The sequence below is a fragment of the Gadus macrocephalus genome, chromosome 11 (genome assembly GCF_031168955.1).
Source record: "Gadus macrocephalus chromosome 11, ASM3116895v1".
NCBI lineage: Eukaryota > Metazoa > Chordata > Actinopteri > Gadiformes > Gadidae > Gadus > Gadus macrocephalus.
In genome coordinates this window covers 4,676,276-4,697,008 of record NC_082392.1, presented here as the reverse complement: position 1 = coordinate 4,697,008, position 20,733 = coordinate 4,676,276, and the positions used below count along the sequence as shown (strand labels likewise).

Below are 20,733 nucleotides of genomic sequence, written 5' to 3'. Positions count from 1 at the left end.
ATGAAAATCTACACACTGGCTTCTCATCTCTCTCTCTATCTCTGTCTCTACATATATATGTAGAGACTAGGGCTGTAACGATACGCGTATCAAACCGAAAATCGCGATACTCAAAGCCACGATCCTGTCTCGCGGTGTGAGAAGGCAGAAGCGCGATATGTCCTTTCTAACTCTTCGGTCAAATTGTCCGATTGAAATTTGCTAATAATTTGTCTAAATAATAGTCTGCTGACAGCGCCCCCTCCTATCGATGCCATAAATATGTGACGAGATGCCCTCTCTGTGATCACAGCTCTCCGTGGCTACGGAGGATTGCATTTCTCCACAGCCGTCGAAGTCCTCATATGCGATATGAACGACATTTATCCAGAGTTGGCCAAGCGCGAAAAAAATTGCCTGTGTGATCCTGTCTCTATTGTTTTGTGTGATTTGACTGGCAGTTTGTCTGCTTATAGGTCGGAATGAAGCGGCCACCGATTATTGACAGGATGGGTACTTTATTCTACCGGACTCGTTCGCTTCTTCACTAGACACACGCGCTACCGCTCGCTCTCCTCGCTCGTCCACTCACTCGCTGACGTCACTCACACACGCATACGCACACTGCCATTCTCCCGCACACATATGCTACTCGTAACACTATATGCCTTGTTATTGCGACGTTCATGTTTTTCCTCATCTATTGAAAGTTAGGCTATTAAACATGTTGCATTCTATACGGCCTGATTATGTCATTATTTAAGCTAGCCTAATAAGAAGCGCTAATAAGGATATTTGAATAAACCAACCAAACAGTTAAAGGGGCCCTATTATGCCTACCAGCAAAAAGCATCCTCCAACTGCAATCTTTGGTTATTTCTTTATTAATTTAGCTATACTTTAATAGTATTATTTCGGTTCAAATCTGTTCAGTGTTCCAAATTATTTGTTATTAAATGTTACATTAAGATAATTGGTATTTAAGTGTTGTTTAAATAAAATGCTTTTTAAATTTAAAAGAATCGTGGGATGTATCGAACCGTGGGTCAAAAATCGTGATACAAACCGAATCGTGAATTTGTGTATCGTTACAGCCCTAGTAGAGACAGAGATATATGTGCTGGGAAAGTTACACGTTATACAATAATAAGTAGACCACTGCCTGCCCATTCTCTACAAGTCAGATGCGTATGGTTAAATAATGTAATGCATGCTATGCTATGTATGTACATTTATGTGTAAATAAAACCCTGAAATAACATTTTAACCCTTTACTATATTCAAAAATGATATTATATTAGCACATTAAGAGGTTTTGGGGGATTTGTCAACTCTGTGTCAGCTTATAGGTCAACTCCGTCAGACATAGAACCTGACGGATTTGACGTCTGACGGAGTTGACGTAAGGGCATGTATTTTCCCGCCAAAACGTGTATTGTACACGGCAGCTAGCTAGTTTTTCCTCAGTTGCTAAGTGTCCCAATAACCACACTAAAATGCTTAAATTCAATCTTCTATGGTTTAAAAAAAGTATCTTAACAGAAAGATGGTATTGACATGGTCCAGCTGTGACCAAAGGAATATTGACATTGATTGTCTAAAATATCAAAAAATGTAAAACATACCAGAGCATGTGTGGTAGTGTTGCATTCACCACAGGCAGGGAGATGAAAAGGGGTCCTCAGGGATATAGCTGACCATGCTATTTCCTGATTTATTGTGGCTTATGAGAAAATCTGACGGAGTTGACAGAAACTGAGGACACAACTTTGATAGGCAGATTTTTATGGAAAATATTGTTTGACGTTCACTTCATGCATTTTTTTTATATTTTTCCCCCCTTCTTTTTTATTTGATATATATGTTTTCACAATTGTAGAGCTTTTTTAAAAGTTTTTTGGGATGGTCAACATTTTGACCTCTTGCTGAGGACAAGTGCAATAACATTGACCTTCTAACCACAGACCATACATTTAAACAAATTTTCCCCAAAAAGATAAAAAAATATATTCTAAAAATCACATAGGTATATACAATTCCTTTAGATTTAAATTTGTAAGTATGTCAATCATGATGAATTTCTTCATTTTTGATATAAAGTAGACTTTTCTATGTAGGACATGTTTTGTCCCGACTCTCAAGAATCAGCGATATATATATATATATATATATATATATATATATATATATATATATATATATATATATAAAAAAATAAAGGGTGAAATTATTCTCGGCCGAAATGGTTTTATTGTGGAATGTTGAATAGTTTAGTCAGGTTATTTAACATGCGGGTATGACTTGGTTGCCAAAAGCAATGTTCATACTGTAGCCTACTTTTAAATAAATATTCTCACAAAGATTAACATCTCTACATTTGTACCTTACCAATAGTAGGCTACTGTGTAATTTCAGCAGCAGCAGTATGGTTGTGGTAGTGGGAAGTGAATACAGCTTATTGTGTGACAGATTTTATTTGTATCGATTGCAAACACGCTGCAGGTATGCAAGAAACAATTGTTGGATTTAAGTGATGCGCCCTAGACGAGCTTTGTGGCTAGCATTGCCCTGGACGAATGCAGTTACGCCACGGTACGTCGCTCATAAAAACAGGAGGATTTGGCAGCAGTCTACCTGATTTCTCAGACTGCGGTCACAACTCAAATATAATGAGTTCGTTGCCCCGGCAACGCCGGGCATGCTGCTCGGTGTGAGACTGCGAGCGGGCTGAACCCCGGGAAAGCGTCACGTGTCATTGAATGTGTAATGGTAGGGCCCGGGTGTGGATTACACATCGGCAGTTCAGCCAGCGCATGCAGACGGGGCAAACACTTTTTTTTTCTTTCTAAAAAAAAAAAGGATAAGAAAATGGTGTCAATGGCGAACAACACACCTAACGCGACTCCTGCGGTAGTTTACAAACAATCGCCGAAAAATTACCGTAGTGCATTTCAAAACAAAACTCGCTCGCCGATTCAAAAGAAAGCAAAGAGACACAGAAAACAGACAATCACGTCGAGACTGAGCGATTCAGGTATCGAGGAGGATTTAAGCGCCCAGAGCCCTGTTGGGACTGTTGTATTATCAGGTGAGGGTCCGTCTTCCGCGGGACAGCTCGGCTTGCTCACCTGGCACCAGCACTACGGGAGCATCGGGTACAAGATACAGAAGGACAACGAGACGCAGTTCCATCTCCCCAAGTGCTTGGCGCGCCAGCCACAGGTGGGCCAAGACGCTAAAAGAGTGTGATGTTAGACGATGTTTTGTGATATATTTTGAGCAGTTATTGTTCCACTGCACTGTAATAATATAGCCTATAAGCTTATTTTGTCCTTCGTACAATGAAATTACAAATAACGAAATTATGTTAGAACCAAAATCTTGACTGAAAATCCATAATCCTATCTGAGTTCCGTGTGAATATCCCATGCAGTCTAGATATTAACTGTACTGTGTCATTGAATGTGTCCATGCAGGTGACTCCAGAGGCGCGCTGTAAGCTGGTGAGCTGGCTCATCCCTGTGCACAAGTACTTCCGCCTGTCCTTCGAGTGCTGCTGCCTAGCAGTGAACATCATGGACCGGTTCCTGGCGTCTACGGCTGTTGCTGCTGACTGCTTCCAGCTCCTGGGGGTCACCGCTCTGCTACTAGCTAGTAAACAGGTGTGTGAGTGCATGATTTTACACGTGTTGTTGATGCACTTCACCCTCCCTGTCTAATTGTATTCATCTTCCATCTCCCCCTCACCCCTAACCCCCTAATCCTTCCACTGACCCACTAACCCTCAACCCTAACTATTAAACTAACCCTAACCCATTTACCCCTGACCCCTATCCCCTAACCTCCTATCCTTTGACCCCTGACCCCTTACCTGCCGAACCCTAATCCCCTAGCCCCATAAGCCTGAACCTCTTCCCCCTAAGTGTTACCTGCTAACCCCTGACCCCTCCCCTAGGTGGAGGTGTTCTCCCCGCGGATCAGCCAGCTCCTGGGCCTGTGTTGCCATGCCTTCTCCAAGCAGCAGCTCTGCAACCTGGAGTGCCTCATCCTGCTGCGGCTCCACTTCCGCCTGGCCGCCCCCACCCTGGCCTTCTTCCTGGAGTACAACATCCTCTGCAGTGAGGCCGGCCGTCGGCCGTCGGTCGTCGGCGCGGGCAGCGGATCACCGTCAGCCCGCAGGGAGATGAGACGCTCCCCGCGACGCAGCGACCTCGCCAGGAGGATATGCGAGCTGAGTCTGGCGGACTACGCCTTCAACAGGTACCTGCCCTCCCTGACGGCCGCCTGCGCGATGAGACTCTCCCTAGAGCTCCTGGCGGCCGGGGGGGAGCCGGAAGAACCCAACGCGCGCATGAGCTGCACACATGACCTCATCCCGTCAGAGAAGGGGACACTCTCGGGAACATCTGAGGGCGAGCTCTCAGAGGGTGAGCAGTTACGGATGGACTGCACGCCTGACGAGTCGGGCGACGGCCCTGGGCACTCAGCGGAGGGCTTTGGGCCAGAGGAGCCGGGGGGTCTGGACGGCAGGACCAGCCGCAGACAGAACCTCGCCCTGGAGTGCACAGAGAACTTGAAGCTGCTGGTGTCGCTCAACCGAGAGACGATTCAGGCAATGTTGACGACGTCATGAGATCGATGCGTCTCACGATGTCAACGCTGCCATCCAGTATTTCAATGATTATTCATGTTAAACCTTAGGAAATGAGGAAATACACTGCAGTCTCAATGTTTACAAACATCTGAGGGAGGCTTTATGAAGTAAAGGGTACTTTGTTGTGTTGAAATATCCATATACCTCATAGATGTTTTCGTAATTGTTGATGTGAGTTTGAATAGCTTTTGTTCTAGAGTTGTTGAATTTATTTATTTTCTATACAATTTTGCTAACCATTCATGAATTTTGTAGTTTTGTATGCAAATCCCAATTATGAAAATTCAATAAATGAAATGTAATGCAATAAAAAACTGAGAGCCTATCGCTTCACTTGAATGTTATTAATGAAACTAAATAGCATTTCAAGAAAAATAATATGTTCATGTTATTGTTAGCTAAACTTTCTTTGAGGTTCCCCCTTTTAATAGTTTTTTTTTTCTCTGAAGCACTTTGAGATTCTTGAATATAAACTGCATTATAAATAACATTTATTATTATTATTATTATTATTGTGATCGAGTAAATAAAAATAAATCCAGAGGGGAGGTTGGGGTTGAAGAAAAATAAGTAAACTTTTTATTTTCAAATATTGGTGTAAGCGATATCTCATTCTGATTTTCTCATGCTCTGAATATTTAGCATTTTAGTGTTTGTTATATTGGCTACTGCATAGACGTCCAATAATGTTTATCCTATTAGTAGCCATTGTCATGTCCTGTCACCAATGCATATTTTGTCAAATAAAGTCATGTTACGTCAATAATGTATCAATCCACGTTTATTCATAAAAAAAAAATATATATATAGACAGAAATGCATACAGACTAGAGCTGTCAAACTGACGACCACACAGGTGCATTCAGCGTCGAGGGCCAAACAGACACGCTCGTGTTTGCGTACAAACAGACATTTGTCACGATTGTTTGTCGAACTGTCTGCAGTAATTGCTCTTTGCCATTTCCTTTTCCTATTCGTAATCAATCGAGGTCATGCACTTTAAACAAATAGTAAATCAACATTAACGCACACGTTGCCGATGAAGCCTATCCCTTCTTAATAACAAACGTCTTCCTTACGAAATTCATTCGCATAGCGCGCCAACATTTGTCACCAAAAATGTGTTCCCTAAGCGCACGGCGGTGAGTGGCACCTGGTGTAGTGGCGCGACTTTGCGCGGTCCCACTCCACACCGGACCAGGAAAACCGTTATGCTGCACACATATCTCCGAGGACGCACACACACTCACTCCCTGGAGACGCATTCAAACACGCTGATTGGCCTGAAAACGTGGGGCCGCGGCACTCAGCCACATGAACCGGGAAAATGTCGACTATATTAACTTTAAAAAACACCTTTTACTTCCCCAGTCGTCCTCCGGTTCTCTGTCGCAACACACTGATTTATTAAGATGCAAAAGGAGAGAAAATCACTTTGCAGTATTTGCCCGAACAAAATGGGTCCACTTTGCAGGAGAGCAAAGAAAAAGGTATGCTACAGGGCTTCATCTTCTCTCCAACGGCATATCTTGAATGAAACAACGATTGCTGTTATATTGTTGCTGAGATGCTGTTTTACTCGCAGGGTATGGTGTTGATGCCGAGGAGCAGCAGTCCGGAGCCAGTGTTCGTCGACAAGATGCAATGCGTCGTAGAGCAAGGTAAACAAACACAAAAGCCATGTGTCTCACAAGAAGCATATATGCTGTTCTGATGCATTGAATAGAAAATGCGTAGGACTAATTATTGACTAACATTGGGTCTTCTTCTACAGCATTTGCAACAATTGCATGGGATGATCTGGATGATTGCGCATCTGTCCTGCACATGGAGAGTGACTCTCTTGGCTCACAGTCACAGGTATGGACAATTTCCTTTGGTAAATAATAATTACATAATTATGACGAGATATTTCTTATAGAAAAGGGCGGTTAGAGTGTTGGATGCTAAACGGACGTAGTTGAAAAAAAGTGGAAGTAGACGAGGTTAATGTTTGACGCGTGACACGGAGTGATGGCATTCTGCACGTATCGCAGCGCAGCGTGCTCGTGCCACGTTTCCCCTAATTCGTTCAACCTCACAAGTTATGTCAACAAACTGCCTTAAAGGCTCAATTCATCAGACGGTCAAAAGAACCACTCTTGTTTCCGACTGCGTGACCACACGACAAGACTAATTCCACAATGGAAAGCAAGGCGTTTTTCTCCAGAGATCTTCATTACTGCTCTTGGTCCTTGTGGGATTACCAGGTAGAGTTAAATAGAGCATGAATGTTTCTGTGACAACAATGTTTTGCCGTTTGGCAGTATGTTTCATATTGGACTCAAATTAATCACAGTGTTTCTTCTCAACCACAGGTGAACGAGTCCGATGGAGATGAGCAATACTTTGGAGAGTATGCGCTCGATTTCATGGCAGGTGAGAGGAAGAACCGTAGACCGAAGCACCCTTTCAGTGGTAGCAGCAGTTGCTGCAGTAGTAAGTAGAAGGTATACAGATCACTGATTCATCCATTGTCGTTCTCCCTCAGAGTCTCCTGGTACATTGGATAGCAGCCTATCTCCGGTGGGGCTGGTCCCCTTCCAGGGCTGCATAATCCCCCCCCTCACACCTCGACAAGACTCCCCTCCTCAGGGCAGCCCCACAGCTGCCCCCCACTCCCCGGAGCCGGGCCACCACAGTGCCCAGGATGGAGCTTCCTGGAGGGGCATGGCCAAGCACCAAGGCTGGCTCTTAGACCACTCCGCACAAGTCAACCATCGGGTAAATAGTGGTTATAATGATGAATGAATGAATGAATTGCTTTGAATTTTTAACATTTATTATGAATGTATTCATCAGGGGAGGGGGGGGGGGTCATCCCATTCCGTCCTTCAGCTATTTTCCATTCATCTTTTGCACAAAACAAAACATATCGTGCTCATATTGGATTAAAATAGGCCGTAAGCCGGCAGTTGTGGACCGTTTACCCAGAGAGAGGACGCCCACATTGTGCAGAGTTATCGACAATCTGAATACTGAAACATGTACTGTTCTGAATTGCCCTCCAGCTCCACGAGACTCTACATAGTAAACAGGAAGAGGTGGAGTCTCTGCAAGAGAGGAACGGTCACCTGAGAGAGCTGGCCAGCCGAGCCAAGCACCTGGCCTTAGTGCTGGAGGTGAGAAACTGCTCCGAAAACCCTCAACACGTATCAGTCCACTCCGTGACTTAACCCTCATGCCAAACGAGAATCATCCATATACATCACCCCCATTACACCATTAAACATGCCGTGTGTGTTGCTGCTCTTCCTCTCCCAGAGGCTGATGACAGTCAGTGGCCCCTATACGCACGAGCCGGCGCTGCCTTCCTGTGACAAAAGCTCCAGCAGTCCCCACAAGAGGCAGCGTCTGAGCGAGGACGCAGAGGGTGAAGGTGTGCCTTCGGGCTCGGTGGAGGACATCCTGAGGGACATGAGCACACGCTGCAACGCCGTCCTCCACGGCGGCGGCGCCGTTGGACCTGGAGAGCCGCGGGCCTCCGACCACGTGTGCATGTACGGGGCCTTTGCAGGCCTGCAGACCTCCGTCGCCGAGGGCTCCGGAGGAGCCGGCGTGAGCGCGGACGGAACCGACTCGGGCTGCGACTCGTCCTTCAGAACGTCCATTCAGGACCACTGCACCATAAAGACCCAGGTGTTTCCCCATGGACATGCTTTCACATCAAGGACTCAGACCGGAGGATATCGTTTTCGCTGGGTACCCAACCAGAGCTGAGACCAGACAGTTTAAGCCAAGATATGACAAGACATCCAAATGTATCAATTATACGTGGTCGGGGGACTGAAGTGTACCGTAATGCTGCAGAGAAATGGAGCCATGGCACGCGGAGAGAGTGGGTGGGCGACTACTGCTTATGGGTTTCTAATAAGCTGCCATTATTTCTGTAAATGATTCAACAAGCTCTTTCTGAGGTAGCCTGCTAAGCTAACAACTCAGAGCTGTCACTCAGCCAAGTAAATAATACTGCCTAAGCATTTGTTTACATTGTGTTCCTGTTTACATACCTCACATGTTGCAATCCTTCAGGGCACACATTTGACAACACTGACAAACAATGGCGCACGCAACAATGTCATGAATTTCTCACTCTGTATTATTTTATTTTTTTCAAATAAATTATATATTTTTAGATATGCTTGTATCGTGTCTCATTTTTTATTAGCAAGGAAGACTGGTGTTGAATCTGAACAAAGGAATTGCTGGAAATCAATAACATTGCTAGCATTTGGTTGACATAAAGTTTATTCCTTTGTACAAAACAATTGTCTAAGGTAATACTAGTTGTCTAGTGTTTATTTGCTTCTTGGGCGTCAGGTCCTATTCAATTTAGTAAACTTTTTGATTGATTTTATGCTTCAGCTAAGGGTTGATTACGATTTTCTCCAGGAACAGTTCGCACAAATGCCTGTCATACTAATAGTTGGTATTATATTGCAAGTGGTAGAAGTAAGTAAAGAACAAGCAAGAGCATTGAGGAAATATACCTAAACTAATACAGAGAGGAAGTGACCCTCTGACCTTTGCATAACCTTTCCCTCTCTTGTGACGTCAGCTGTGGAGAGCAGGTTCGTATGACATGAGACCGACCAGAAGACCCTCATTCAGACACCTGTTTAAACGCACTCACTAACTCTGTTTACCTGAGGGCTCACAGGACGCAGTCCCTTTTACTTGACGCTACAGCACTGCTGTCTCTGAGGTGACTTGACACGCCACTGATGAAGAAAAGAAAACGCTATTCATTGACAGGCCATTCATTTTAATGTTTGAACACTTTCATTTGCAGTCATTGTAAGTCTGTGTGATGGAGCTCATTCAAAACATGATGTATTGTACCCACACCACTGGACATACAGAACAAAACCAGCTTGAGAATCCCTGCATTCATTTGCAGTTGAATTCTAATGGATTTGATGTTCCTGTTTACATCGTATTAAAAGACATAGTGATAACAGCACTGCCTTGTCGTGTGGCGATGTGTGTATAATCAAGGGAACTTAAAAAATAGACACATAATCGGAACTAAATCATCACAGAATAAGCGATAGATGTTCTGATGTTAATATTATAATTATGAATACTATAACCAGTATTTTACAGTGGAATCTTGAATCTGAAAAATATGCTTTAATAATCTATTAATAAATATAATAATTATAGGCTATATTCAGTAATTTTGGTCCTATTTGATATAGGGGGCAATTGAATCCAAGAATAAGCTTACATATAGCCTATAGAGGCCTACCATTACCAAGTTATCTGCTGAATAGTAGACCTATCTGCAAATTACATGCACATCAAATTGATCCTAAATCCAACATTTAATGTGAAAGCAACGGATTTCCACGTGTACTGCTGGTTGTCGGCTAAGTAGTGATCAACTGCCTTTGTTATGCGTGCCGTTGGTCCTAAAGATACCTACCGTTAACGGTCAGAACCTTGTTACCAAGGATAAGCAAACAAGACGCTTGGTAAAGCAGGGAACCTCAGCCTGGCTACGTGGGCGCGTCTCGAGGCACTGAAACACATTCTTTTCTCATTGGCTAAACACTGGCTAATGAAAATGGGGAGCCCTTTAATGGGCTTTGTTTAAGCTCCCTGTGTGCGAATGACACATTTGACCAGTTAAGCTACCGCCAAACCTCGGGGAATAATGCGCGAAGAGAACAAAAATATTGAAACAACAGACCCTACATTTCTATGGAGACTAATAGGCTACTAAAAAAGTGTTTGTCTAAATGCACCTGTGGTTTTGCCTCGCCTCTTTGGACTTTACCATGCCATTTAGCTTTTTCAAAATTAATAAAAAATAATAATCATAATCAATTAATATTATGCCTACAAATGTGTGTGTGTGTGTGTGTGTGTGTGTGTGTGTGTGTGTGTGTGTGTGTGTGTGTGTGTGTGTGTGTGTGTGACATGGGAAGCATCTGTTAATTATCATCGAGTGGTGCACCTGTTAGGGAGGGCCAGGCACGAGCTCTGGGTGGTAGTGCATATGGAAGTGGCAGGTGGCGAAACTCCGTCCCTCTCGCGCCGTTCAACCCACTTAGCGCCATAGAGGCCACTAGACGTGCACCAAAGGGTAGAATTGCCCGCGGAAACATAAGACCTATAGCTCACCAACCACAAACGTTTTGTTACTGGCACCAAAAAAGGCACCTATAATTAGGCCTACAATCAAATAATAAGAGAACCAAACACATGCCACATTGGTAATGTAACAAATAGCTATGACAATAACAAGTGAGCAGGTCGACTAAATGATTATGACTTATTGTGATTTTTTTATTATATATTTTTTATTTATAAATAATAAAAGTAGGCTACACTTCATCGTATTGGTTATGATATTAATGTTGGTATGTTCTCAATCCAAATCGACTTGAAATAAAAAAAGTGTTGCCACCTGCTAAAAAAGCAGCCACAATTAAAACTCTATTATGATTGTTTGGCATGCGTCCTGTTACATGACACCGATGGCAAATCTAACTTCGTTGCGTTGCTTTCATTTTCCCAAGTTAGTTTCCAGGGGAACTCACAACACTAAGAAAATCACAGAACACACAATCCCCCCATTAAAGCCCTTGAACCGCCAATGGCGTGCCTCGAGATGCGCTTCCCGCGCTGCAGTCCGCCCGGGGCGCTTATTTAGGGGCAGATATCGCCCACGAGAAGGCAGAGCAGGTGCGCATGGCATGTCATGCGCAACCAAGTGTGTTAATAATGCAGGCCGTGCATTTCACTTTAGAGTATAGGCCTATTGCATGGGGATTCTTCCGTCAACAACTTTATATTCGGACTTTTGGGTGGGAACCAAGGACTTGTTGAAATCTCCCTTCTCCTGTTGGGATGGGAAGAAGAAAATAAACCTAAGGATGCTTCGCGGAGAATTTGTAGAAAAGAGGAAACACTGTCCCTTGGAGTTGTCCGCCCAGAAGGTGAGGGTCTACATTCTATATAAACACCACACCGCAGTATAATAATGGACTCAATACTTCTAGGATGGAGTGTATGTTGTGGCACTGGAGCAGTGCTTATGGCAGCGGTCAGACACTCCTTGTTGCCTTTGCCGACGCATCATTTGTTAAAACACCCATGATCAATCAAATCCCAGCTAGATCTGTAAGTCCGTCTTGAAAACAATAACGTCTGTGCAGCTGTGTGGAATCACTTGGTCAATTTATGTTCTATTTTTTAAGTTGTGGCTGGTTTGGAGGCAGTGCAATGTTAGTTGACGTATTATTGGTCAATTAACAATGCTCTGGATCCTGACTTGCTACCTGAGACTACATCACTCTATTTATACGTTTTCAAGTCCCCCTATTATGCTCACGACAACGTTTGAGGCCTATCAGGCCTTCTGCATATCTCAGTCACACGTAAAAATGTGCAACTAAGGACGTATCTGATCTGATGCGTTGAGTTCAGTTCAGACATGTCCGCGGTCTTTCAACTGCAAAAGCCAGTTGAGGGAGTGACGGGACTGGTCCAGGAAGCAGTGCTGAGAGTGGGTCGGCTGGAAGGCAGTGTCTTGTTAGCTGGTTTGTTGTGTGTTTGCCAGCTTACCTGCTACTGCCCTCCTACTATCCATGGAAACCAGTAAGGTGCTGTCTCCTCCCACTGAGGCCACTCCGATTTCAACAGGTTATGAGGAGGAACACTTCATATTGAACAACAGTCCTTTTACAATGAAAAATTTGCAACGTTTGAAATGAGATTTGCTCTATTTGTTATAGAAATCTAATAAAAAATCTACCAAATGACTATACATACAATGTCGGTCAATGTTTTTTGTTGGTTGTATTTAGAATTTCTAGTTCTATATTCTTCGTATTATCTATCTTTAATGCCACAAGATAAGATTTTTTTTTTTTTTTAAATGTCATTTTTACAATAAAAAATGAAATAGCATGAATTTCTATTCTTAATAAGATTTACATTTTCACTAGTCAGATTGCCTGGATGTCTGTGGTTCGATCCCCAACGACACAGCAATGCAACACACCAGACCTCCACCTCAAGGTCAGATCTGGTGCACAGAGATGCATCGATCAATCATGTCAATTGACATCTATGATAGATAGATAAACTCTGAAAATCGGTCAAAATGCAGACTAGAAGAGATCATAAGAGACTAACAGAAATGTGTTTTATTAATTCGAATAAGCGCCACTCGGCATGGTGGACATCTTCAAAGGTTCTCCCGGTCCAAATGTAGTCAGCTGTAGGCCTACTGTGTGTACAAAGTGGTTATAGGAGATGGGGATGAGCACATGGTTAGGTGAACACTGACAAACCAAAAAGAAACTGATTCCTGTGTCTGAGCACCTCTTTACCGTTGCAATCAGCACAATAAACATATGCACATCCAGATTGTTCTTGTTGATGCTTTCAACATGACCGCTGAGAACCCTTTGACACATTTCCGTGCTACTGGTTTGAGTCTAGCACACTTCTAGGTTCCTCAGCACTAGGACTATTTCTTTGTCTGGAAATACACTCTTTCAAATATGTCCACTCCACTCCGGTGTCATTCAAAGGAGTACAAAAAAAGTGTCACAGTTCAACTCTTTTCTTGAGAATAATGTCGCGCACCAATGCCACGGCATCTTGACGCACGCTCTCCATGGGCTCCTCCGTTCGCCAGAATCTAACCACTTTCCCCTCCGGACTGACCAGATACTTCCAGAAGTTCCACTTTGGGCTTTTCTTTGCAGATTCTGAGAAAAAAAAACGTTCAACATTGGTTATCAATAATATTTTATATTGTATATATTTATATTATATATAGGCCTATAGCGCAAACCATCGCAGCCAGTCCAGGCCTAAATGCCATTAGAATTAAACAACTCAATGCAATGATAAACACCAAAAAGTGTTAGACTCATGGTAAATAAACGCCATAAACTGACCTGTGAGGAATTTAAAAGCAGGATCAGCCTCGGAGCCCATTATTTTGATCTTGCTGAAGAAGGGGAAGGTCACGCCATAGGTGGACTTGGCGAATGCTTCGATCTCCCGGGTGCCCCACGGCTCGGTGAGGCCAAACTGCCCACAAGGAAACGCCAGCACGTTAAAGTGAGACGTGCCCAGCTCTCGGTGGAGCTCTTGCAGTGAACGGTAGTTCTCCTCCGTCTGCTCGCTCTGACTCGCCACGTTGACAACCAACGACGCCTGTGCAGAACATAATAATAACAACAACAACATGTCTGTTACCCAACATCGTCCACACTCGGCTATTGATCACATCTATCTGTGTTCTGAACGTACAATGTGTGATGATGAACTGAACAGTTAAAGCATGTCGACTAAAATAGTTGGAAGCAGGGTCCAACTTACTTTTCCTCGGTACCTCTCCAAGGAAACGGTTCTCCCCTTTGCGTCTTTGACTTCGAAAGAATAAAAATCCTTTGGTTTCCTCGGCGTAAACAATTTGGTCTGAAGAAGAAATAAACAGCCAACGCCAACTGTCATGCTTAAAAGGACCGTGTACCTATTTACTTTGACTTTAGACGACTTCGTAGGGTAGCCCCCCAGAGCCTCCATGTTGGAGGAGTAAATCTCCTTAAAAAAGGGGCTTTACGTCATATTGCAGCGAGCCTGTTCGGGATCAGATTTCACATGCTAGGACCTCGTAAATTAGCTATACTTCCTAAATCAAAGTACTATCTAACTATGTATCAACAAACATTTTTCATTGTATCCTTTCGTTTTATTTTAGATAAATAATCCACCATCGAATCACGCGTGTTACAAACGTTTCCGGAGAAGAATTTGCCGGGGTCACGGAAGTGATGGAGCACCGCTGGCCAGTACTCCGTTAGCCACTGGGCGGTGCTGTTCTCCCTGCTATGAGTTCGACACAGTCCGTCAAAGGTTGGCCATGGACTCTCCACCGAGGGATTCAACAACAGAAACAACACAAGACGTCACAAATAAAAGTCTGCAAGGTGTTTTAGTATAATTTATTTCCTTTCATTATTTAATATACAGGCAATAATGATATAAATTAATATTTACATTGTATATATTATATAAATTACATATTGATATTATATATTGAGTGCAATGTATTTTTTTCTGCTCATAAAACGCATAAATTATGCAAAACACAAAACAAAACAAATAAAGAAAACCAATGCTTCTAGGTGCAGAGGTGGAAGTTGAAGCTGATTTGAAGAGTCGTACTGACAAACCACCTATCCCGCCACCCGTCTTCTCTATACGAAGCAGGCCCGAAGCAAGCAATGCCACAAAGAAGGTGTGTGCAGAAGATTGAGAGAGCTAATTTGATAACATGACGGACGGTAACGATGATGATGAGGATGATAAGGATGATGATGATGATGACGATGATGATGATGATGATGATGATGATGATGATGATGATGATGACAACCACAAAAACAACACTAACACAATTTTTCACAGGGCTGGCTGTGGGCTGTAGCAGAAGAGGGAAACACAAACACTGATGGTAATCTTGCACTGCACACAAATGCGTGCAGACACAAACACCTCACACCCTCTCTAACATGCACAGACTCACACACACACTCATTCACACAGGCACCCACAGATTCACACACACACACACACACACACACACACACACACACACACACACACACACACACACACACACACACACACACACACACACACACAATCATGCACACAGTACATCAGTCTATCAAAAGTAAGAAAGACAGGTTTATGTTCTATTGCAGGATGGAACCAAAATGGCGGCCCTCCCCTCCAGCCCTTCGCAGTACTGAGTCGAGAGTCTCTTGAGCCACAGAGCAAGGCGGCCATGAAATTAGCTGCTCCCTCGCTGCTCAACGACTACTGTAAGAGACCAGTGCCAGGCTGCTTTGTTATGTCACCTGTCCTTGCACCCGACCATAATGCACACACCATGTTCTTTTAGAACGATCTAGCACTGGGCAATCATACACATCTCACGTTACTTTGAAACTGCCTTGCACCGAGCCATAGTACACAAGCCATGTTCCTTTAAAACTGTATATAATACACACACTGTGTTCCTTAAAAATAAGCCTTGATATTGACGATTGGTCTACAAAAGGTGTGCTTTATTAATCCCAGGAGGTAAATTAGGTTGATATACCGTGTGTAAAACCGGTCAACAGTTCACATTGTCTTGTTTATGACACAGCAGTATTTGGGAGTGTTTCTCTGCTTCTCAAAGTCCCACACCATAGTTTCAGTGGTCTAACTGAAAAATAATGTAGAATTACCGCAGAACCAAACCGACATGAGAGTTCATCTTCAACAAGCAGGAAATGTAATTGAGGGCCACATTCAATTGGGTACAAACACATGTATATACTGGGTTTATTTTCCTTTTTTCAATCTCTCTCTTTACAGACTCAAACCTCCTGGCCTGTAGCTGCACTGGTTTGATCGCCCTGGCCCTGGGCTCCGACGTCTATCTGTGGAACTCAGAAACACAGTCCCTGGAGGGGCACGTGCATCCAGCACGAGGCTCAGCCCCACGCAGCCTGCCTGGGCGGGCCGGGCGGCCGAGGCAGCCCGTCTCCTCTCTCTGCTGGAGTGTAGACGGCAGACTGCTGAGCATCGGGACCAGGCAGGGGCTGATACAGGTTAGATCATTCCGCACGTCAAAGCACTTTTACAAACCTTGTTTTAAAAGGGGGCTGCATATCTATAGTTTATTTTCCTTATTCTCCTCCTTATTGCAAATAGAATATGCACAATCATCTTCGGTAGCAGGGTAGGTAAGGGGCTGGCGTGTGAACTGACTTCTGAAAGTGGTTTGTGGTCATCTGGTGTCAACCTCGTGACGTGTTTCTGTCTCTTGTGACTGTTCAGCTGTGGGATGTAGAGACAACGATCACCCTGGGGTGTTTGAGGCCGCATCTGTCCGGGGTGGGCGCGCTTTCCTGGAAGCAGAACCTTCTCAGCAGGTTAGAGTATTTGTGTGCACGTGTGTCGATGCATTGTGCGTGTGCGCGTGTGTACCTATGAACCTGAGACAGATTGTGTTTGACTTTTCGTCTTTCTTCTTTTGACCATATCCTATCACAGTTACGATGCGGCAAATGTTCTAGCTCAAAACATTTCTCTGAAACCAATTCTGTCACCTAGAAGCTGCACTAAGATAGTCATTCAAAGAGACTTCTTTTGCTCGTTGTTATTTGTTGCAGTTTCCTGACTGTGTCACATGGTGAGGTTTCACAATAATCACATCATCACCATATGTCCCCCCCCCCCGACATGGATGAAGTGGGTCTGTTCTGGGACGCATCCACCACCACGACCCGCGGGTCCCCACTGCCCTGGTGGGCGCGGCGGACCAGCAGGCCGGCGTGTGCAGCCTGCAGTGGTCCCCCGGAGAGGACCGGCTGGCCAGCGGCTCCAAGGACGGCCGTCTCTCCGTCTGGGACGGGGACGTCGCGGCGGCGGCGGCGGGCCAGACGGCCAAGCCGCTGCGACCTCCCCTGGTGACGATGAAGCAGCCCAGCGCCGTCAAGGTGAGGCCCCCCGGGAGGAGAACCGGAGGCCCCGGGGAGCCGGTAGGCCGAGTCCTGACTTGCTTTTGTTTTTGTTTTTTTATATCTACGTGGATGTGTGTGTGTGGCCCAGATTTATCAAAACATTCCGTCATAACAATAAAACTAGTTTTTTTTTTTTACTTCTTCTGCCTTCAAAGATGTGCGTTTTAGCTTGAGTGGATATTCCTTCTCTGTTCCCCCGCTGCATGTGTGTAATGAGCTAGCCCATGCTAATGATGATTAGAGCGTGAAACAATGATGAATACACCTCTTTTTGATGGGATTCATAAACTTAGTTCATGCATATCTCTCTGAATGCGTATGGGGTTGTCTGTGTACGTGTGTGTGTGTGTGTGTGTGTGTGTGTGTGTGTGTGTGTGTGTGAATGTGTGTGTATGTGTGTGTGTGCGCGTGTGTGTCTGTTGTGTATCCACACATATTTATGTGTGCACAGGCGATGGGATGGTGTCCGTGGCAACGGCATGTGATTGCTACAGGAGGAGGCTGGCGGGACGGAGAGCTGAGAATATGGGACGCCCAATCAGCCTCATGCGTCAACTCTTACGCAACAAACTCCCAGGTAGACACATGAGACATGAGGACAATATAAAACCAAGTTTGTGGATGATTCTGGGCTTCCACTTGGCACATACATTAGTGTGTATTGGTGTATATGTATACGGAGATTGGTGAAGACTTCCAGGAAAAACTTTGAATAACTTGCTCCTATCCAGACCATTGCCTCTGTATTGTGTATAGACATATTTTCTGCATATTTTTGTAGTTTTACTTTTCTGTTCTCAATTGCTATTGAATTTCCCATCTAGGATCAAAAAAGTAGCATCTTTATCTTATCTGAATCAACATTCAATTTAATGCAGCTGAGCGCTTCTCTTCAGATCTGTTCCCTGCTGTGGGCGGAGGAGAAGAGGTCACTGGTGTGTGGTCACGGTCTCCCCCACCACAACATCAGCTGCTGGGCTGCTGACAATCCAACCTCCCTGGACAGGAGCCACCAGCTGAAAGGTAGGGAAATCCTGGTCCGTGTTCCGATCGACAGCCCAGACCCACTAATGGTTTGTTTCAGGGTCCTAGTTGGACATTTGGTGGATGAGACCTCTTCTGAGGTAAGGTATCCAAAACTCAGTGAGGAATCAAAAAACACACTTTTATTGTTTGTTCTTCCAGGTCACACAGACCGAGTCCTGCACTTGGCCATGAGTCCAGCCTCTGCTTCCAGGCTTTTCTCTGCCGGAGCAGACGAACGTGTTCACGTCTGGAGCCTGTAGACCTCCACTAGGCACACAGCTCTTCCCCTGAGGGGAGAGCTCACTGTCGAGGAGGCAGACCTCAAACTGCATGGCACTACTGGGCCTTCTGTTGCACAAGTACTTTATTATTGGAGCTGACTTAACGAAACCATACTTCCAAGTATCGACTGCAACACTTGAAAGTATATCACATGGATACAAACTAATTTGCAAAGGGCATGCACAAGATAAAGTGTATGCCTCCCTGCTTTGGAACACAAGCAGGAAGGCTTAACTAAGATAATCTGTATCATGCTGTGGAAGATGTGGAACCACATGAACCAGACTGGAACATGCAAAGTCTGACCAGAAGAACCTCTCTCGGGAGGTCCAAACCAAGAACCCATGGTGCGGGCCTTGCAGAGCTCATTTATAGTGGAAGGGTTCTTTTTTTTGTGATACGTTTTTTATTTTATGAATTATACAACAAACGGATAGACATATAGAAAACAATTAGGCATATGCGCAAATAAGACAACATACTACATTTGACCTAAACAAAAATAAGACAACATACACCAATAAGACATAAACGCAAATAAGACAACATATGACATTAAACAGTTACACGTACACAAATGAGACAACACACAGCATTCATCAACACGCACCCCCCCCCCCCTGACAAATGGATGCTATTTATTATCTGTACATAAACAATTACGTGTGGTCATAAGCGATAAAGCAATTTATTTTGTTGTTTTGTATTTTTTGTAATGTTCTAATTGTTCAAAATAAACTCTGTACTCTCGTACTCGTAAAATAATGTGTGTTTGACGGGTGCTATATAAATCAACCTGCCTTGCTAACGCTTGTCCTTGTCTTTCATAGACCAGGAAATGCCATTTAGAAAAAAAAAAACCTACCGCATGATGTTGGTGTGATAACAAAGGATGTTTGTGTGCGTGTGTGTGTGTGTGTGTGTGTGTGTGTGTGTCTGTGTGTATAGGTGCATGTGTTTGTGAGTGTGTGTCTGTGTGTGTGTGTGTGTACAGGTGCATGTGTTTGTGAGTGTGTGTGTCTGTGTGTGTCTTAACGAGCCCACTGTTTCTGATGTGATTCGTGTTTTAGGAAAGGGGGGTGCGTGTTATCCCCACGGTTACGGTTTTAGTACCCTTGTTGTGTAACTGTTGTGAGCATTACAATAAGCAATGTCGTATAACACATGCCATGTCAGTTGGCGTTTCAAATTAGGCGAACAACGTCGACTTGGACGCAACTCTGACGCAAAACGTAGAAAAACAGAGAAACTCGACTAGCCAAGCCCCAGGGGCCTCATGTACTAAGGTTGCGTACGCACAAAAACGTGGCGTACGTCCTTTTCCACGCTCACGTTCAGATGTACAAAACGTGAAATGACCGTAAAAATGTGCGGTCCCCACGCCAGTTCCAGAGCTGTCGTACGCACGTTTCTACAGCTATTGTTCCTTTGGCGACACTTAGAGGTGACGCTGGGAAACTGGGAAAAAAGGTGAAAACCATGACTCATCAGAGTGATTTGCACATCAGAGACACACTAATGAACGATTAACACACCTTGCAATTATATGGGTGGCTATAAAAGCATGCGCAATGGATGAAGAAATTTTTTTAAAAATGGCTGCGTTAGCGTTGTTAGAGGACATCGCAAATGGTCAAATCCGAAGGGAACGTATATATAGGGAACGCGAGGACTTACTCGCAAATGATGATGATTGGCTCATGAGCCGATTTCGTTTCCCCAGGCCAGTATTACTGGAGCTGTGCGCAGAGCTGCGGCCGGCCCTATTGCGCCACACAGCCAGGAGCCAGGGGTTGTCCGTGCGTGCCCACACAGGTGCTGACCCAACACAGTCTCACTCCGAGAACGTCAAATACCGACTGTTGGCAAAGGCCCTTTAGCGTCGGTGACTGACGGGAAAGGTACCCTTTTTATTCGCTCGGTGACGGTAAAGGTACCCTTCGGCGTCTTCTGCATACGGAATGGGGGGTGCCTCACTACGTCTCTAATAGACGCTGTGAGCATCTTTCCTATTGGATAGTTTTTAGGATATTCTTCTGTGAAAATGGCGGACATACTTTTTATCCTGGGTGGAAAATATGATATTTTAGCATAGTTAAACCATTAAAAGTGTTTATGTAAACATTTTTAGCGAGAAATGTGCATTTTACTTTCATAATCGTCGTTCGGCGAATGTGAAGGATGTTTGGTTTGATAGATATG

The 20,733-nt window shown here is 44.3% G+C and overlaps 4 protein-coding genes and 1 long non-coding RNA gene across 5 annotated transcripts; 4 read left to right on the top strand and 1 right to left on the bottom strand.

Annotated features, from left to right (window-relative positions):
• The first annotated feature begins 2,180 nt into the window (after positions 1–2,180).
• Positions 2,181–5,022, top strand: LOC132468428 (cyclin-O protein B). Its single transcript, XM_060066182.1, has 3 exons — positions 2,181–3,201; positions 3,456–3,641; positions 3,935–5,022. Exons 1-3 carry the CDS (start codon positions 2,746–2,748, stop codon positions 4,610–4,612), a joined length of 1,320 nt encoding a protein of 439 aa, XP_059922165.1. The 5' UTR covers positions 2,181–2,745; the 3' UTR covers positions 4,613–5,022.
• An 808-nt stretch (positions 5,023–5,830) lies between these two features.
• On the top strand, positions 5,831–8,790 carry mcidas (multiciliate differentiation and DNA synthesis associated cell cycle protein). The gene is made up of 7 exons (XM_060065286.1): positions 5,831–6,123; positions 6,219–6,294; positions 6,408–6,493; positions 6,991–7,051; positions 7,164–7,396; positions 7,684–7,794; positions 7,937–8,790. Exons 1-7 carry the CDS (start codon positions 6,046–6,048, stop codon positions 8,390–8,392), a joined length of 1,101 nt encoding a protein of 366 aa, XP_059921269.1. The 5' UTR covers positions 5,831–6,045; the 3' UTR covers positions 8,393–8,790.
• A 2,556-nt stretch (positions 8,791–11,346) lies between these two features.
• On the top strand, positions 11,347–15,369 carry LOC132467700 (uncharacterized). The gene is made up of 4 exons (XR_009528059.1): positions 11,347–11,619; positions 14,403–14,631; positions 14,830–14,942; positions 15,113–15,369. It is a non-coding gene; the product is annotated as an uncharacterized LOC132467700 (long non-coding RNA).
• On the bottom strand, positions 12,809–14,245 carry gpx8 (glutathione peroxidase 8 (putative)). The gene is made up of 3 exons (XM_060065191.1): positions 14,021–14,245; positions 13,594–13,855; positions 12,809–13,401 (listed from the first exon to the last, which is right to left on the bottom strand). The coding sequence occupies exons 1-3, from the start codon at positions 14,225–14,227 to the stop codon at positions 13,238–13,240; spliced, it is 633 nt and encodes a 210-aa protein (XP_059921174.1). The 5' UTR covers positions 14,228–14,245; the 3' UTR covers positions 12,809–13,237.
• Positions 15,370–16,950: 1,581 nt separating the features above from the next.
• LOC132467699 (cell division cycle protein 20 homolog B-like) lies at positions 16,951–19,498 on the top strand. Its single transcript, XM_060065192.1, has 3 exons — positions 16,951–17,199; positions 17,675–17,800; positions 18,120–19,498. The coding sequence occupies exons 1-3, from the start codon at positions 17,176–17,178 to the stop codon at positions 18,507–18,509; spliced, it is 540 nt and encodes a 179-aa protein (XP_059921175.1). The 5' UTR covers positions 16,951–17,175; the 3' UTR covers positions 18,510–19,498.
• Positions 19,499–20,733: the final 1,235 nt, after the last annotated feature.

Coding starts and splice junctions, on each gene's coding strand:
- mcidas (XM_060065286.1), top strand. CDS start 6,046: ATGCAAAAGGAGAGAAAATCACTTTGCAGTATTTGCCCGAACAAAATG. Junction 6,124..6,218: donor GCAGGAGAGCAAAGAAAAAG/GTATGCTACAGG, acceptor TTTTACTCGCAG/GGTATGGTGTTGATGCCGAG. Junction 7,397..7,683: donor CCGCACAAGTCAACCATCGG/GTAAATAGTGGT, acceptor ATTGCCCTCCAG/CTCCACGAGACTCTACATAG.
- LOC132467699 (XM_060065192.1), top strand. CDS start 17,176: ATGAAGCAGCCCAGCGCCGTCAAG. Junction 17,200..17,674: donor AGCAGCCCAGCGCCGTCAAG/GTGAGGCCCCCC, acceptor ATGTGTGCACAG/GCGATGGGATGGTGTCCGTG. Junction 17,801..18,119: donor CTTACGCAACAAACTCCCAG/GTAGACACATGA, acceptor GCTTCTCTTCAG/ATCTGTTCCCTGCTGTGGGC.
- gpx8 (XM_060065191.1), bottom strand. CDS start 14,227: ATGGAGGCTCTGGGGGGCTACCCTACGAAGTCGTCTAAAGTCAAAGTA. Junction 13,856..14,020: donor TGGAGAGGTACCGAGGAAAA/GTAAGTTGGACC, acceptor TGTTCTGCACAG/GCGTCGTTGGTTGTCAACGT. Junction 13,402..13,593: donor TGCTTTTAAATTCCTCACAG/GTCAGTTTATGG, acceptor TTTTTTTCTCAG/AATCTGCAAAGAAAAGCCCA.
- LOC132468428 (XM_060066182.1), top strand. CDS start 2,746: ATGGTAGGGCCCGGGTGTGGATTACACATCGGCAGTTCAGCCAGCGCA. Junction 3,202..3,455: donor GCTTGGCGCGCCAGCCACAG/GTGGGCCAAGAC, acceptor GTGTCCATGCAG/GTGACTCCAGAGGCGCGCTG. Junction 3,642..3,934: donor TGCTACTAGCTAGTAAACAG/GTGTGTGAGTGC, acceptor CCCCTCCCCTAG/GTGGAGGTGTTCTCCCCGCG.